We start from the raw sequence: 17,507 nt of genomic DNA on the forward strand, positions 1-17,507 counted from the left end.
CAGTCATTTATTCAAAGGTGTTTCTTCTTAAGGTGATTAATCCAAATGCAGTTAAAATGATGCTGACCAAATTAATTCCATTTAAAGCTTAGTTGTTAGCCAAATGCTATGTAACATCTTGAATATAAATAATCTTAATACTCTAAAATATTTTATACTTTAAAAAATGAGTCTAGTCATCTGTTTGAAATTGTTTGAGGACACCTGCTTCTAGATAAAATTGAACACCTCCTACCCTATTCTTTGCTTACTGCAATTAGACTGTTAAAATGTAGGGGAAAATAAATCCCTGAGGAAGAAACCTTTTGAGAAACAGATCTAGGACTCTCTGAGATGGCCAGAAAGCAAAAATCGTTTTTTTATAAATAGAGTTTACTTTTTTAGAGCAGTTTTAGGTTCACAGCAAAATTGAAAGAACAGAGATTGCCCTTTTGTCCCCTGCACCCGCACATAGATAGCCTTCTCCATTAGCAGCATCCTCCACCAGATTGGTACATTGTTATAGCTGATGATCCTGTAATACATTGACACATTGTCGCCCAAAGTCCATAGTTTACATTAGGGTTCACTCTTGGTGTTGTACAGTCCATGGGGTTGGACAAATTTATAATGACATGTATCCACCATTATAGTATCATACAGAATGGTTTCACCACCTAAAAAATCCTCTGTGCTCCACCTGTTCTTCTCTCCCTCTCTCCTACCTTAGCAATCCTTGATCTTTTTACTGTCTCCATAGTTTTGCCTTTTTCAAAATGTCATGTAGCTGAGATCATACAGTAGTATGTACCTTTTCAGATTGGCTTCTTTCACTTAGTCATACACATTTAGGGCTTCTCTATGTCTTTTCATGGCTTGACTGCTCATTTTTTAGTGCTAAATCTTCCACTGTCTGGATATACTACAGTTTATATATCCATTCACCTACTGAAGGACATCTTGGTTACTTCCAGGTTTTATCAATAATGACTAGAGCTGCTGTAAATTACCATGTGCAGGTTTTATGTGGATATAAGTTTTCAACTTCTTTGGGTAAATATCAAGGAGTACAATGGCTGTATTGTATGGGGAGAGTATGTTTAATTTTGTGAGAAACTTTTAAACTATCTGCCAAAGTGGCTGTACCATTTTGCATTCTTACCAGCAACGAATGAGAGTTCCTGTTGCTCCACATCCTCACCAGCATTCCTAGTGATGTCAGTGTTCTGGATTTCAGACATTCTAATAGGTGTCCAGCAGTATCTCACGATGTTTTAATTTGCATTTCCCTAATGACATATGACATGGAGCACCTTTTTATATGTTTATTTGCCATCTGTATATCTTCTTTGTTGAGGGGTGTGTCTTCAGATCTTTTGCTCATTTTTAATTAGACTTTGTTTTCTTATTCTTGGGTTCTAAGAATTCTTTGTATATTTTGGATAACAGTCCCTTGTCATATATGGCTTTTGCAAATATTTTCTCCAAGTCTGTGGCTTCTCTTTGTATTCTCTTCATAGGGTCTTTTGCAGGCAAAAATTTTTAATTTCAATCGAGTCAAGCTTATCATTTCTTTCTTTCATGGATTGTGCCTTTGGTGTTGGTATTGTATCCAAAAAATTGTTGCCATACCCAAGGTCATCTAGATTTTCTACTGTGTTATCTTCTAGGAGTTTTATAGTTTTGCATTTTACATTGAAGTCTGTGATCTATTTTGAGTTGATGTATAAATCATTTTCATCTTTAATTTCCTGGCAAAATTCATGAAAAGTAAAGGAAATTGGATTAGTACATTAAAACATGTGAGAAAGTATAAGTAGGTTTTCTTATTTATTAACTAAATGGTCTCGAACAAATAACCTTTTTTTTAAGTCTCAGATTCTTCATTTCATGATGAGGATGATAGTACTGACTTAATAGAGTTGACGTGAAAATTAAGTGAGATCATGCTTATAAAACACTTAAGAGTTTCCAGGTTGCTGAGCACATGGAGGTGCTGGGTAGGTGGCTAGCCCAGAGAGGACATGGAAGCTCTGCACTCCTGCCCCCACACCTGTCCTATCCATCTCTCCATCTGGCTGTTCATCTGTATCCTTTGTAATGAAGCTGTAAATGTGGGGGGAAAAATCCAACATTATGCCTGCTACACAGTAGCAGTTGTTCTTGATAGTTCTTGCTATAATCATGTTGAAGAAGAAGATGAGTACATAGACATAAGATATAAGGAGAATTTTGAAATTTTTTTTTTCTTGCTCATCACTGATTCTAAATTCTCTTCTTTGGTAGGTGGTGGACTTTGTAGCAGCAACACTGCAGAGAGCATGTGCAAGCTTGGCCCATCAGACAGAAAGTACTGTGGAATCACAGACACTGAGCATGTCCATGGGGCTGGTGGCCGTCATGCTAGGAGGAGCTGTCCAGGTGAGTTGTAGACATGAGCCAAACTTGAATGGAGGGAAAAGAGAAGCAAAATACCTGTTTCTTCTCTTCCGTATCCTTGGGAGAATTAAGAATGGATATCGTACATAGGATAATTAGAATTATCTCCAAAGTAGAGGACAAGAAAATTATTCCACTCTGTCAACTGAATAGACTTCACTGTCAAAAGGGCAGGATCCTTTCCTACCTGATACAAGCTTGGAAACATCTAGCATGGTATTTTGTATCTGAGGCAAATATTAACAGCAGATTCTCTATCCTGATTGCCCCAAAGCACAGTCCTTGTTTCTACTACTGTAGTCAGGGGGAAATCTTTAGTAACCTGCTGGTTGCTTAAGATCCATCTACTTTGAATAGTTCCATTGTAGCAGAGGATCCATTGTTCAACCCATATCACATAGCATGTGAAAATTTGCTTCTACCCACTTTGAAGTGTATATGTCTTTTATATACTTTATTTGTAATTTTTAAGTTTATTCCTTTAAACGGTATTTACTACCTACTTGTTATGTGCCAGATACTGAGCTAAGGTGCGGAGATTATAGCAGTGGGCAGGGCAGACAGAGTCCCTACTTTCATGAAGCTTATAGTCCAGTAAGGGAGCGAGACACTAAATATACTTAGAACTGAATCAAGTGCCTCTAAGAGAAGTGAAGGTAGCAAGAGAACATAGTCTCTAACCTAGGCTGGGAAGATTTCCACTGAGGAAGTGTAAGGTTAAGCTAAGACTTGAAGGATTAATAGGAATTTAAGTGTGTGTATAGTACAGATGGAGGAAGCTCTCCCAATTAAAGAAAACATCATGTTTCAGTGGCTCGTAAGCAGGAAAGTGCTTGGTATACTAGACCCTGATGGAAGGCTGGTGTAGCTGAATTGTAGAGACCAAAGGGAAGAGTAGTGCCAGCAAGGGAAAAAGATAGGCAAGGGCTAGGTCATGCGTGAGTATGACTTGTTAATTACATACCATGTTAAGTTGGGAGACTGCAAGAGAGCAAAAAAGGCTTAGTGCAAGTATTATGAAATCCAGCTTGAAATCAGCCTGCTCATAACCCTTAGCAATGGGTAGAGAACCCTCTAGAAATAGATTTTTGAGTTCGAGGATTCGAATCTGATCTGATTCTTGATATATAAGAATATGCCTCTCTATGGCATTCCTTAGGAGGAAAAGGAATTTTATTTGACCCTGTTGTTAATGTGAGGCCCATCTTTTGGTAGATTAATTTTATATTCCCCATGTAATTTTTTTAAAAAGTTTTTGGTTCAGTTTCTACGGCCATATTATATCCCTGCTGTTAGAATTAGCAAGGAAGGGTTCTCTAATGGAATAGTTTTTTTTGTTTGTTTGTTTTTTTAAAGATGAGGTCTTGCTGTGTTGCCCAGGCTGGCCTCAAACTCTTGGCCTCAAGGGATCCTCCCACCTTGACCTCCCAAAGTGCCAAGATTACAGCTGTGAGCCACCACACCTGACCACCAATGGAATAGTTTTTCTTAAGATGTATTGTTATTGGATTTAGTTGGTTAAATTGATTTTGTTTTTCTGGTTGAGTATTAATTTGAATAGTCTTTGTTTGCATTAGTTTAGAGTGCTTTTTTTTTTTCTTTTGTTCTCTTTCTTTAACGCTTATCATTTTACACCAGATCCCAAATGGAAAATAGATTACAGAAATCTCCATCTTCCTTTCTAGACACCCGTTGTTGGGGGGCCGGCCATGTACGTTAGTCGTGTTCTCAGGGAGACTCATCTGACTGATGTAAATGTGGATCCCCTGCTTGTCCCTGCCTTTCTGTGAGCCATCCTGACTCACTGATTACACCCTGGCTTCCTCTGACTTTGCAGTTAATTAAGTGAACATAAACACGTCACCTCCTATACTTTTGCCGTAGATCTATTAATTTTTTTTCCTATTTGATTCATGGATTTATTATATAAGTGGCTGTATAATATAATGCTGAGTTTTTTGTCTTTATATTAAAAAAGAAAGTTATGATTCTGAATTTTGTTTTCAGTTGATCATTGTCAGGCTATAACATCTTTTGCTTTAGTCTAGAACATTATACTGTACTTAACCCCTAACAGGACTTGTCATTTTGGGTAATGAAACAGAATCTAACAGCATCTGAACATTTTTTTTTTCCTTTTCTTTGTAATTTATCTAATTAAGACAATTATTATAACATTGTGTCTGGGAAGAAGAGTTAATTTGGAAAAAGTGTAGGTTTAAGACTGCTACCAAGGCAACTGTAATTCCAAACTCTTTCTAAATTTCAGGGCTGGTCATCAGTAAAAGTATTATGCTAGTAACTTTTCTGTGTCCCCTCAAGAAGCAATGTCTGCATGATGCTACAGGGTCCACTGGGTCCTTTAAAGAGCAGTCCCCAACCGTTTTGGCACCAGGGACCAGTTTCATGGGAGACAGTTTTTCCATGGGACTGTGGGGCGTTGTGGGGGATGGTTTCAGAATGATTCAAGTGCATTTATTGTGCGCTTTATTTCTATTATTATTACACTGTAATATATAATGAAATAATTATACAACTCACCATAATGCAGAATCATTGGGAGCCCTGAGCTTGTTTTCCTGCAACTAGATGGTCCCATCAGGGGGTGATGGGACACAGTGACACCCAAAGTGTGTTGCTTATGTCCAGACTCCTCCATAATCTTGTTTTGGTTGCTATCACTGCAGAAAATCCTGCTTCACAAGGATAGGATATTGGAAATGGAAGCAGGCTTTTCAGTGCTTTTGTGGCAATCTCAGGATCTTCTGCCTTGATTTTAATCTAGAACGTATGGAGATTTGAAGTTGTCTCATACATACTTTTAAGCCCACCATCATTTGTGATCTCAAGCAGTTGATCCTCTTACAGCATGAACAAAGTCGATTTACCTCGCTTATTTACAAATGGGTCGAGGATCCATTCCTTCCCAGTTCAGGGGTCTTTCGTGGTTGGGAAGTAATGCTCAAACTCTTCTGAAAGCTGAGATAGGTGATCATGCACCAGCTGGGAGAAAGAAGGCCCTGGCTCAGTCTCTTTCAAAATCTCTGCTGATGTTTGAAACATGTCAAAAATCCCAATGTTCACTCATCACCCCAATAATTCCAGTTTGGCTTTTCACTTTGTTGCCCAGGCTAAAGTGAGTGCCATGGCATCAGCCTAGCTCACAGCAATCTCAAACTCCTGGGCTCAAGCAATCCTACTGCCTCAGCCTCCTGAGTAGCTGGGACTACAGGCATGCGCCACCATGCCCGGCTAATTTTTTGTATATATATTTTTAGTCGGTCAATTAATTTCTTTCTATTTTTAGTAGAGACGAGGTCTCCCTCAGGCTGGTTTTGAACTCCTGACCTCGAGCGCCTCAGCCTCCCAAAGTGCTAGGATTACAGACATAAGCCACTGTGCCCAGCCTTCCAATTTGGCTTTGAATGCAGCCACTTTATCTGCCGAGTTGAACAGAATTGTCCTTCTTCCCTGAAGTAACAGATTGAGTTCATCACACAAATAAGCAAGTTTTACAACCCATTCTGTGTCACTGAAATGTGCTGCCAGTGGTGACTGTTTTTCCAAAAGAAATCTTTGGAATGGCTCTCATAACTCAAAAACTCTGGCCAGTGATCTACCTTTAGAAAGCCATCTCCTATGTATAAGAGAAGACGTGTGCTCTGCGACCATCTCCTCACATGAACAGATGTGCATTATGGGCATGTACTTTAATGTGGTTAATGATTTTAATCACATCCTGCAAAATGTTGTTTAGTTCAGGTGACATTTGGCTAGCCAGCATTTGTCTATGTTTGGCATGGTATGTAGACTCACATTCAGAAACAACCTCCTTGACCCGAGTAGTGAAACCAGAAAGCCGTCCAGTCATGACAGCTGCTCCATCCATGCATATACCAACACAAAATGACCAATTCAGTTTTCCTGAATTTCCTGAACATAAACCATTCAAAGACTTGAATAGTTCTGCAGCTGTGGTGTTGGTTGGCAACAAAAGTGCACATAACATATCCTAATACACATCCTCCTGAAAAATATGTCGTACAAAAACAAGCACTGTTGCCTTGTTGTCAATGTTGGTAGACCCATCAACCTGGATTTCATATCATGGTGACTCATTAATCCTCTTTAACAATTGTGCCTCAGTGTCTTCTGCTATTTCGTCAATTTGTCTAGTTATGGTGCTAACTGAAAGAGGAACACGTGCTACCTTTGGAATTTCAGCCTCTCCTAAAAGTTCATGGCAAATGTCCTTAGCAGCAGGCAGGATCTACTCTTCACCAATAGGAAAGGTCTTCTTAGCTTTGGCAATGCATTAGCCACTAGGAGTGATGCTCTCAGTGCAGACACATTTGATGAAGTGGTGGCCTTTAATAATTGCTTCTGTTCTTTGTGTTCACATTTTTTTCTTTCAAAAAACTCCAAAGGCTTATCTTTTAATGCAAGGGGTTTGGTCTCTATGTGGCAAAGCAGTTTTGAAGGTTTCATGGCTTTGTTGGCTAGCTAGTCGCCACATATCATACAAAATGGGCTTGGAGAATGTGAATCACCTGTTGCAATGAACCTATAATTTAAGTAGGACTCTTGGTATGTTCTTTAAATGCAGCTTTCATTTAGTTGGCAGTCTTAGAGTCTTCTGGTGTCTCATCATTGGGTCTTTCCTCCTTTTCAAAGGAGCTCGCTAGTGACATTTGTTTTTACTAATTTCTGCTAGGGTTATCTTGTGGGCTTACCAAAACTGTGACCGAGACAAGAGTGCAGTGTGGGAAAGAGGTGCGGATGGAAGTGGTAAATAAAATAATGGGCAGGCCATGCATGGACTAAAATAAGTGTCAGATTCTGACTTAAAGCCTGTCACCAGATGCAGCTGTACAATTGAAGTAACTCAACTCTCTTGCCACTATAAAGCCTGCCACCAGTTGCAGTTTAATTGTCACTTGCTACTCATTGATAGGGTTTTGGTATGAGTGTGCAAGCAATTGATTTCTTATGGTCTCTGTGCAGTCAAACCTCTCTGCTAATGATAATCCGCATTGCAGCTGCTCCCCAGCTCCACCTCAGATCATCAGGCATTAGATTCTCAGGAGTGTGTGACCTAGAACCCTTGCATGCTTAGTTTACAGTAGGTTTCCACCTCCTATGAGAATTTAATGCCGCAGCTGATCTGACAGGAGGTGGAGCTCAGGCAGTGATGCGAATGATGGAGAGCGGCTGTAAATACAGATGAAGCTTCTCGCAGCTGCTCACCTCCTGCTGTGGGGCCCAGTTCCTAACAGGCCACGGGTGGGGGCTTGGGGTCCACAACTCTAAAGCACTGCTACACAAAGCTGAGAAGACCATTCTAGACCTTCTTTAGGAAAAAAACAAAACCATAGTGTTCCAGGGAGGCAGCAGAGCCTACCAATTCAAAGCTGGGCTCTGAGGCCGGGCGCGGTGGCTCACGCCTGTAATCCTAGCTCTCTGGGAGGCCGAGGCGGGCGGATTGCTAGAGGTCAGGAGTTCAAAACCAGCCTGAGCAAGAGCGAGACCCCGTCTCTACTATAAATAGAAAGAAATTAATTGGCCAACTGATATATATATTAAAAAAAAATTAGCCGGGCATGGTGGCGCATGCCTGTAGTCCCAGCTACTCGGGAGGCTGAGGCAGAAGGATTGCTCAAGCCCAGGAGTTTGAGGTTGCTGTGAGCTAGGCTGACGCCACGGCACTCACTCTAGCCTGGACAACAAAGCGAGACTCTGTCTCAAAAAAAAATAAAAAAAAAAAAAAAGCTGGGCTCTGGTTCTTTAAATCTAGATTCTGTTGGGCTGGGAGTCCATTACTGGAAGACAAAAGGTACATCTCTCCTGTAAAGGGGCAGGGGTCTTTAGCTTAGGTTGTGTCTTTAACCAAAGGCCATTGCTCAGACTCTTTGGTAAAAACTTTGCCCTGAGCATAGGTGTGTTTTAGGTGTTGTTGGCTTGTATATCAGAATCCTCCCAAATGCTTAGAGACTGGGGTGGATGGAAGTAGTGGTAAGCAAACTAGGACGTCTGCTGCAGAGTGGAAGAAAGGGAGAGAGGGAAGAGCCACGGAAACCTTTTGCATGCTGACCAAGGTGAAGTGGTTGACTCAGTTCCTTTTGGAATGCTGCCCTTTCTCTCCTCCACTTAGCTAGAGATGGTGTTCTATAGGACAGCTTGGAAAAATTTCCATATTTCAGACTATTCTATAGAACTTCAAAGAGCAATGATTCTTAATTACTGTTGCTTTCAAGCAGCCGACTTCAGAGATGTCTCACTTTTTGCCATAGTTAGTAAATCTACCACGGTACGAATTAATAAACAGATTTTGGATTGATGGATAAATGGAAGGAAGAAAGAATAAAAGGGAGAAAAGAAAGGTGAATTTCTAACTAAGAAGGCTTGGAAGTTTTTGTTTATCCAAAGGGCATGGGGCTTTGAAAAGTTCAGAAACACTGTCCTCACACAGAGTGAGCAACCCTCAGCTCCGGGTACACCCAAGGGAGTGCTGTAAATGTTAGTCATGTGTGGCGAGGGGAAGAGGAAAGCCAGGCTTCTTGTTTCCACAGGCATTTGCTTGCTTATCCACTAGGTGATCTAAACTTTTCTCAGAATTTCCCTGAGGTGGAGGGAAGGTTCAATCACTTATATATAGGTGATTAAACTGGCTAAAAAAAAACCCCTCATGTGAAAAGTACAGTGCCTCTAATTTTACTTTTTAAAAATGACCTTATGACCTTCCAGTTAACTAAAGACCCCTCTAAGCCTTTCTTTCTTTCTTTCTTTTTTTTTTGGAAACAGCATCTTGATCTGTTGCTCTAGGTGTCATCTTAGCTCACTGCAACCTCAATCTCAAACTCCTGGGCTCAAGTGATCCTCCTGCCTCGGTCTCCGGAGTAGCTGGAAGTATAGGCATGTGACACTAGTAATTTTTCTATTTTTAGTAGAGATAGGGGTCTCACTCTTGCTCAGGCTGGTCTTGAACTCCTGAACTCAGGCGATCCTCCCACCTTGGCCTTCCAGAGTGCTAGGATTATAGGTGTGAGCCACCATGCTCAGCCTCTTTTTGCTTTGGAGATTAAACCATCTGTTTCTAGAATTGTCTTCATTGTGTTCATTTGTACACCTTATTAAAGATTTTCAGAGCTTTATATAATTTCTACAAAGTGATTTCTGTTGACACCAGTGGCCTGTGAAAAAGGTTTTTCGTCTCTTTTAAATCATTAGAAGCATTTGATCCTAATGCTTCCAAAGGTCCAGAATCCTCCAGGACCACCAGAAGACAACTGTGACATCAATGGCAGGAATCAATATTAAAGGATGAATTTTAGGCAAAGATTTAGTCATTCTATTCCAAAATATAACTTTTATGATAATTTATTATTTTTTCATTTTATCTTTTCCTATGATCTGAGCTTTACTCTAGGGTTCATACAACTTCTTTTCTTAGGTACATTCTAGGACTTGAAACTAGGGAGGAGCTAAGTACATTGCTATTATAGGTACAAAGATTAATTTATTTATTTCCTTAAGACCTTTCTAGTGTTCTTAATGTAACACACGGACAGTGAGTTTTTACTCAACCACCATGTGCATAAAGTGTGTGAAAGAACTTTGTATACTGTGATTGCTATTTGGTTTTCTTGCATCTGTGTAAGGTTTTACAGCTTTTAAAATTCTTATTTGAGTCTCACAGTTAACCTTTTACTAGGTAGGTATTATCAGAAGTGTATTTATTACAAGTAATCAAAAACTCAACTAACAGTGGCTTAAACAAATATGGTTTCATAATCTCACTTAACAAGAAGCCTGCAGTTAAGCAATTGCTGGTATTGGTCTAGCAACTCAGCTACTCCTGTATCATCAAGGACTTGAGATTTTTCTGTCTTTTTACTTTGTCATCACTTTTTTTGTCTTTTCAACTTTGGCACGTTGGCTATGCTTGATCCTACTTAATTGCCTTCTGTTTGTGAGATGGCTTCATAGTTTCAGGCATTACATTTGAGATCAGAACAAGCAGGAAGAAAGGATGGCACTAGTTACAACTGTCCTTTTCATAGGGAAAACAAAAGTGTTCCCAGAAGCTCCCCAGCAGATTTGCCTGTATATTCATTGGTCAAAATAGGGTCACCTGCCCACTCTTACCTGCAAGGAAGGCTAGTGCAGTGAGCACCCAGCTTTCCAGTGGGAGACGGCAAAGGAGGGGGAACTGAGTTAGCCAATCAGGGTGGGCAAGTGTTAGTCCCATTTTATTACTGGTAAGGCCTTCGAGGCTCAGGGTTGTGGGGCTAGAACTTGAGTACAAATCCGAGATCCACAGCCCAATGCTTGCCTCTATCATACCACGTTGTTTGAGAGTGTCTTAGAATTAACTCATTCAATAAATATACACCAAGTACCTTTTTGCCCTCATGGACCTTACTTTATATTGGCTGTGATTAATTTGATGAATTCATCATTTTTTTAAAAAGATCTGCATTTCCATATCTTCTTTTTTTTTTTTTTTTTTTGAGATAGGCCCAGGCTGGAGTGCAGTGACACTATCATAGCTCATATCATAGCCAACAAATAGTAGGCACCTCTAGTCTTAGATTTCCCTTATTATTTTGATAGTGGGAAATCTATAGGTTTATCAAGGTGAAAGAATGTATAATTTTAATTGCTTTATAAACTGTTTGATTCAGAATCCAGCTACCTGCTCATGATGATAAGAGAAGCTGCCCATTGAATAAGATGACTCTCAAAATGACTAAGTAGTTTGAAAACAGGGAGAAAAGATTTTTTAATAGGCTTTATTTTTTAGAACAGTTTTAGGTTCACAGCAAAATTGAGTGGAAAGTACAGAACGTTCTCATCTGCCCATTGCCCCCACATATGCACAGCCTCCCCCACTGTCAATATCCCTCACCAGAATGGTACATCTGTTATGATCAATGAACCAACATTTACACATCATTATCACCTACATTCCACAGTTACATTAGAAGTCGGTCTGCATTCTAGGAGTTTGAACAAATGTATAATGACACGTGTCCACCATTCTGGTACATAAAATCACTGCCCTAAGAAAATCCTCTGTGTCCTGCCTATTCATCCCTCCCTTCCCCCAACCCCTAGCAACCACTGATCTTTTTACTGTCTCCATAGTTTTGCCTTTTCCAAAATGTCACATAGTTAGGATCGTACAGTAAGTAGCCTTTTCAGACTGGCTTCTTTCACTTAGTAATATGCATTTAAAGTTACTCCATGTGTTTTCATGGCTTGATAGCTCATTGATTGTTAGTGTTGAATAATATTCTGTTGTCTGGATGTACCACAGTTTACTTATCCATTCACCTACTGAAGGACATCTTGGTTACTGCCAAGCTTTGGCAATCATGACCAGAGCGGCTATAAACAACCATGTGTGGGCATAAGTTTTCAAATCCTTTGGGTAAATACCAAGGAGCACAATTGCTGGATCATATGGTAAGAGTGAGTTTAGTTTTTGTAGCAAACTGCCAAAGTGGCTGTACCATTTTGCATTCTTATCAGCAATGAGTGAGAGTTCCTGTTGCCTCACTAGCATTTGGTGCTGTCAGTGTTTAGGATTTTGGCCATTCTAAGAGATGTATAGTGATATCTCATTGTTGTTTTAATTTGCAGTTCCCTAATGACATATGACATTGAGTGTGTCTTTGTATGCTTGTTTTCCATCTGGTTTCGAACTCCTGACCTTGAGCAATCCACCTGCCTCAGCCTCCCAGAGAGCTAGGATTACAGGTGTGAGCCACTGCGCCCAGCTTTCTTTGGTGAAGTATCTGTTCAGATCTTTTGCCCATTTTTTTAATCGGGTTGTTCATTTTCTGATTGTTGAGTTTTAAGGTTGTTAATCCTTTTCAGATATGTCTTTTATAAATATTTTCTCCCATTCTGTGGCTTGTCTTCTCATTCCCTTCACAGTGTCTTTTGCAGAGCAGAAGTTTTTAATTATAATGAAGTCCAGCTTATCAATTATTTCTTTCATAGATCATGACTTTGGTGTGGTTAATTAAAAAGTCATCGCCATACCCAAAGCCATCCAGATTTTCTACTATGTTAATTTATACGAGTTTAATAGTTTTGTGTCTTACAGTTAGGCCTATGATCCATTTTGGGTAAATGTTTGTGAAAGGTGTAAGGTCTGTATCGAGATTCATTTTTGTGTGTGTGGATGCCAATTGTTCCAGCACCATTTGTTGAAAAGACTGTCTTTTTTCTATTGGAATGCCTTTGCTTCTTTGTCAAAGTTCAGTTGACTGTATTTGTGTGGGTCTATTTCTGGACTTTCTGTCCTGTTCCATTGATCTATTTGTCTTGGTAGTTTTTTTAGAAGAAATTGTTACATGTAATAGAAATGAAAAATAGGCCAAATAGACTGTAGATAGAAGCAGATACTCTCATTTCAGATGCTTAAAAAGAAAAAAGTCCACGATACAACAAAGGCAGTGAATAAAGTTTAGCATAATGACACTAGTAAAACTGTTCTAAAATGTCTTTTTCTGTGCCACATAGATTACAGAAAAAATTGACCCTTTTCTTAGATATCATATACCTTTACTCTGTACATACCTATTCTCTTCTTCTCTTAAGATGTAGTAACATCAGAATGTCAATCACCTTACACATGAAGATAAACTAACATGTTACACAGCTAGAAATTCTACCTTATCTTGATTTTGCATTAGTTTCTAAATGTGTAAAAAAAAGAATCTGGGTGTGTGGTGACATTCTATAGGTACAAACCTGACCTATACCTCAAATTTGCATTTACTTGGAAGACAGTGGTGAGGATGATGAACAATAATAATTCTTTAGACTTACAGAGTAAAATAAGAACGTTAAATATATTCTATGAAAATGGTTAATTGGTTAATTGTTGGTTGGTTGGATAACGAAGTGAGTGAATCATTAAGTAGTAAATACCTTGCCTTGTTCCAAAAAGGATTTAAGAGGTTTTCAAATTTTCAGGGCCTAATGAAACCTCATGTGATTATTTCTCTAGTATTTTCAAACAGAAAAGTATTACTATTGATTCTTGCTTGTCATTAACTACACATACACCTTTCTTAGTAAGGCATATGACATTATTCAAACAAAGCTTCCATAGAGAATAAAATCTTGCCTAATTTTAACCCCTTCTTTCTTAGAGAAATCCCCTTCTGCCACTTGTCCTCAAAATCCTTTCCAGATCTATGGTGCGTGGACACTGACTGGCCATGTTAGATCATGTAATTTAGAACTGCTTTATTTATTTATTGAGTAAGAGTATGGGCTTTGATCCTGATTTCTTTTTTTTTTTTATTTTTTTAATCTTTTTATTTTTAGCATATTATGGGGGCACAAGTGTTAAGGTTACATATATTGCCCATGCCCTCCTTGAGTAAGAGCTTCAAGCATGTCCATCCCCCAAATGTTACACATCTTACTCATTGTGGTTGTGTATATGATCCTGATTTCTTGAGTTCACATCTTACTATCTTCTAGTTTGTGAACTTGGGCATATTACTTAACTGATCAGTACCTTAGTTTCCCCATGCTTAAAATGTAGTTAATAATAGTTATCAGGCCAGGCACAGTGGTTCATGCCTGTAATCCTAGTGCTCTCGGAGGCCAAGGTGGGAGGATTGCTTGAGCTAAGGAGTTTGAGACCAGCCTGAGCAAGAGTGAGACCTCATCTTTACTAAAAATAGAAAAAAAAAATTAGCCAGGTGTGGAGGCACACACCTATAGTCCTAGCTACTTGAGAGGCTGAGGTAGGAGGATCGCTTGAGCCCAGGAGTTTGAGATTGCTGTGGGCTAGGCTGATGGCACTTTAGCCTGGGCAACAGAGCAAGACTCTGTCTCAAAAAAAAAAGTAATCATATTGTAGGGATATGAATGTGTATATATGTGTGCCTTAACTTAAAAAGGAACTTATACATGGTAAGTGTTCAATAAATGTTAGCTATAATTATTCAATAAAGAGTTATTGAGTGCAAGACCCAGGCAATACGCTGTTTACACCATGAACAAGATTTGATCCCTGCCCCCTTTTTCTCAGAATAGGTTTCCTGGTACTTAGGTCATATTAACATTTGCTATATTCATTTGAGTTTGGCATTTTTTATTTCATCTTGTAGTTGAAATCAAGTGATTTTGCTGTCCTGAAGCAGTTGCTGCCTCTGTTGGAAAAGGTGTCCCACACGTACCCTGACCCCGTCATCCAGGAACTCGCTGTTGATCTCCGCATCACCATCTCTACCCACGGAGCCTTTGCCACTGAGGCCGTCAGCATGGCCGCCCACAGCACCCTGAACAAAAAAGATCCAGAAGAGAAAACAGAACAGCAGCAGCAAACCAGTCACGAAAGCTACACTGACGTAGCTCAGAGCCACGTCAAACAACAGCAAAGCCATGAGAAGTCCCCCCAAACTGGCCTGCCGTCAAGTGCTCCATTCATTCCCAAGGGGGTCAGTGAGCCCAGCAGTGCAGCAAACCAGAAACCTGCAAGCATAACCACAGAGCAGCTCCAAGAGGTTCTTTTATCAGCTTATGATCCTCAGATTCCAACACGGGCTGCTGCCCTGCGTACTCTTTCCCGCTGGATAGAACAGAGAGAAGCAAAAGCCCTTGAGATGCAAGAGAAGCTTCTCAAGGTAAGTAGAATGTGCTGTAAAGACACATGGGCTCAGACAGGGGCAGCTGTCCAGGAGCCATTAATTCAACTCAAATATTTTTGGAGCCTTGGCCTAGTGTCAGGCACTGTCCTCTACCATCCTCTAGAAACTTACAGTTGTTCTGAGGAGGTAACATTTAGACAGAGGAATGATTAGATGACCACATGAGACTACTTAATTGACATGAACAAACTGCCAACATTTTCGCATGCAAGAAATGCTGTGGGCAGTCAAGAAAAAGAGAGAGTTGAAACCTTCTGGAAGATGTAGATCTTAGCATGGCCTTAACAAACTGGTAAAGTTTGAGCAGATGATAGAAAGGGAGGTGGGACAACATGAGCAAATTCCCAGCAATAGGAGAGTGCCTTTTGTGGTAAATAAGTCTATTTTCAGCACTGTGACCTTGCCCAGGTAAGTCACGTGTTTTCGCTGGGTCCTTTTTGAGAGGGGCATTGGACAGAACTGGGTCTCCTCCTCCTTTTCACTTCATCACAGTGAAAAGCTGCTCTTTAAATTATAGAATTAAAAAAAATAATAAATTGTAGAATTATGGGGGAGCATATTAATATATGCTTAATTGGGGATCTTTTCCCTTTTGTGGAAATTTTCCTGACTTCAGTATAGGTTAGAGATTAAGAGCAAGGGGAGGCTGGGCACAGTGGATCACATCTGTAATCCCAGCACTTTGGGAGGCCACAGAGGGAGGATCATTTGGAGCCAGGAGTTAGAGATCAGCCTGGACAACATAGTAAGACCTCGTTTCTAAAAAAAAAAAAAAAAAAAAAAAAAAATTAGCCTGGCTTGGTTGCACACACTTGTACTCCCAGCTACTCGGGAGGCCGAGGCAGGAAGATCATTTAAGCCCAGGAATTTGAGGCTGCAATGAGCTATGATGGCAACACCGCACATCAGCCTGGGCAACAGAGTGAGATCTTGTCTCTAAAAAAAAGAAGAAAGAAAGAAAGAGCAAAGGTTCTAAAGACTACTGCCAAGTCACTTCAACTTTCTGAACCTCAACTATGATGATGATGGTGTTGATAACAACCTCTTTTGTATGCCTTAGCTATTAGACTAAGAATTACAATTCTAATCAAAAACATTTATTTTTAATCACTAAAGTATTAGAACCAATTGTATAATAACTGCTATTTATTGAGCCAGGCCATATACCTTATATTGTCTCTAATCCTCACAACAACTACAATATTGGTATTACCCCCATTTTGTAGATGAGAAAACTGAGGCACAGAAATGTGCCAAGGTTTTGCTGTCATTAAAATATTGCTGAAGGCTGGGCGCAGTGGCTCACGCCCGTAATCCTAGCACTCAGGGAGGCTGAGGGGGGAGAATTGCTTGAGGTCAGGAGTTCAAGACCAGCCTCAACAAAAGGGAGACCCCCATCTCTACTAAAGAAATAGAAAGAAATTAGCCTGGCAACTAAAATAGAAAAAATTAGCCAGGCATTGTTTTACACGCCTGTAGTCTCAGCTACTGGGAGGCTGAGACAGGAGGATCCCTTGAGCCCAGGAGTTTGAGGTTGCTGTGAGCTAGGCTGATGCCATGACTTCTAGCCCAGATAACAGAGCAAGACTCTGTCTCAAAAAAAAAATATATATATATATATATACATATATATATATATATTGCTGAAAACCTCAAATACATATCTTCTTTGAATAATTATTAAAAATATCCTTTGACTCACGTATTTAGAAAGTGAATGCTATGAACATCTTTAGAATTTTCTTTAATTTCATTTAATCTTCATCTGCCATATATAATTGGTCACTAAGTCCTGTCAATTATTTTTTCCAAGAAGTCTTTCAGATGTATCTCATCTTCTTTATTCCAATGGCCATTGCCCTGGATTTAGCTTCCCTTACTCCATACATGATCCCCACACCTTCCAGTTTGGCCATCTTTCTAACTGAACTAATTTGAGGTTCTCCCTGACATACTTAAGATGTAGAGACCAGCAGCATCAAGTTAATATCAAGGATCACTGTGCCAGCAAAAGGCATGGCATTATTTATGGCGCAGACACCTCTCCTTCCCCTAGACACCAAGCAAGAGGAATGTGGGCACAGGGCCACTGCCTTTCTTGGCTCTCATGTTGGGGCCTAAGCCTAACATGTCACTGTAGTATCTTCTTGATAAGCACTAGATAACCCACTGCAGTTGACACTCCCTGATGGGTTACTAAATTGTGAGAGATAATGAGAGTAGTTTGTTACTAATGTCAATCGAAGTGCTGAAATTTGCAAGATTTTAAACAATAAATTAGAATAGATTCAAAGTTATCTCAGTAACAACATCTCTATCTCACTTGCATTTCCATATGCTTTGTGAGTGCAAGAAAAAAGGATCCAATTGTAGCAAATGTGCTATCATTTGCACATAACCCCAAGCCTT

At 39.7% G+C, this 17,507-nt stretch overlaps 1 protein-coding gene across 2 annotated transcripts in view; it reads left to right on the top strand.

Moving 5' to 3' along the window:
• The window catches only part of TANGO6 (transport and golgi organization 6 homolog), a 172,031-nt gene that overhangs the window by 52,567 nt on the left and 101,957 nt on the right, over positions 1–17,507 (top strand). For both annotated transcript variants that reach the window (XM_075995744.1, XM_075995745.1), the window contains 2 exons: positions 2,266–2,400; positions 14,559–15,074. In XM_075995744.1, the coding sequence (XP_075851859.1) occupies positions 2,266–2,400; positions 14,559–15,074 (651 nt within the window). The remainder of the gene's footprint in view (positions 1–2,265; positions 2,401–14,558; positions 15,075–17,507) is intronic.

The sequence above is a fragment of the Microcebus murinus genome, chromosome 20 (assembly GCF_040939455.1).
Source record: "Microcebus murinus isolate Inina chromosome 20, M.murinus_Inina_mat1.0, whole genome shotgun sequence".
NCBI classification, from domain to species: domain Eukaryota; kingdom Metazoa; phylum Chordata; class Mammalia; order Primates; family Cheirogaleidae; genus Microcebus; species Microcebus murinus.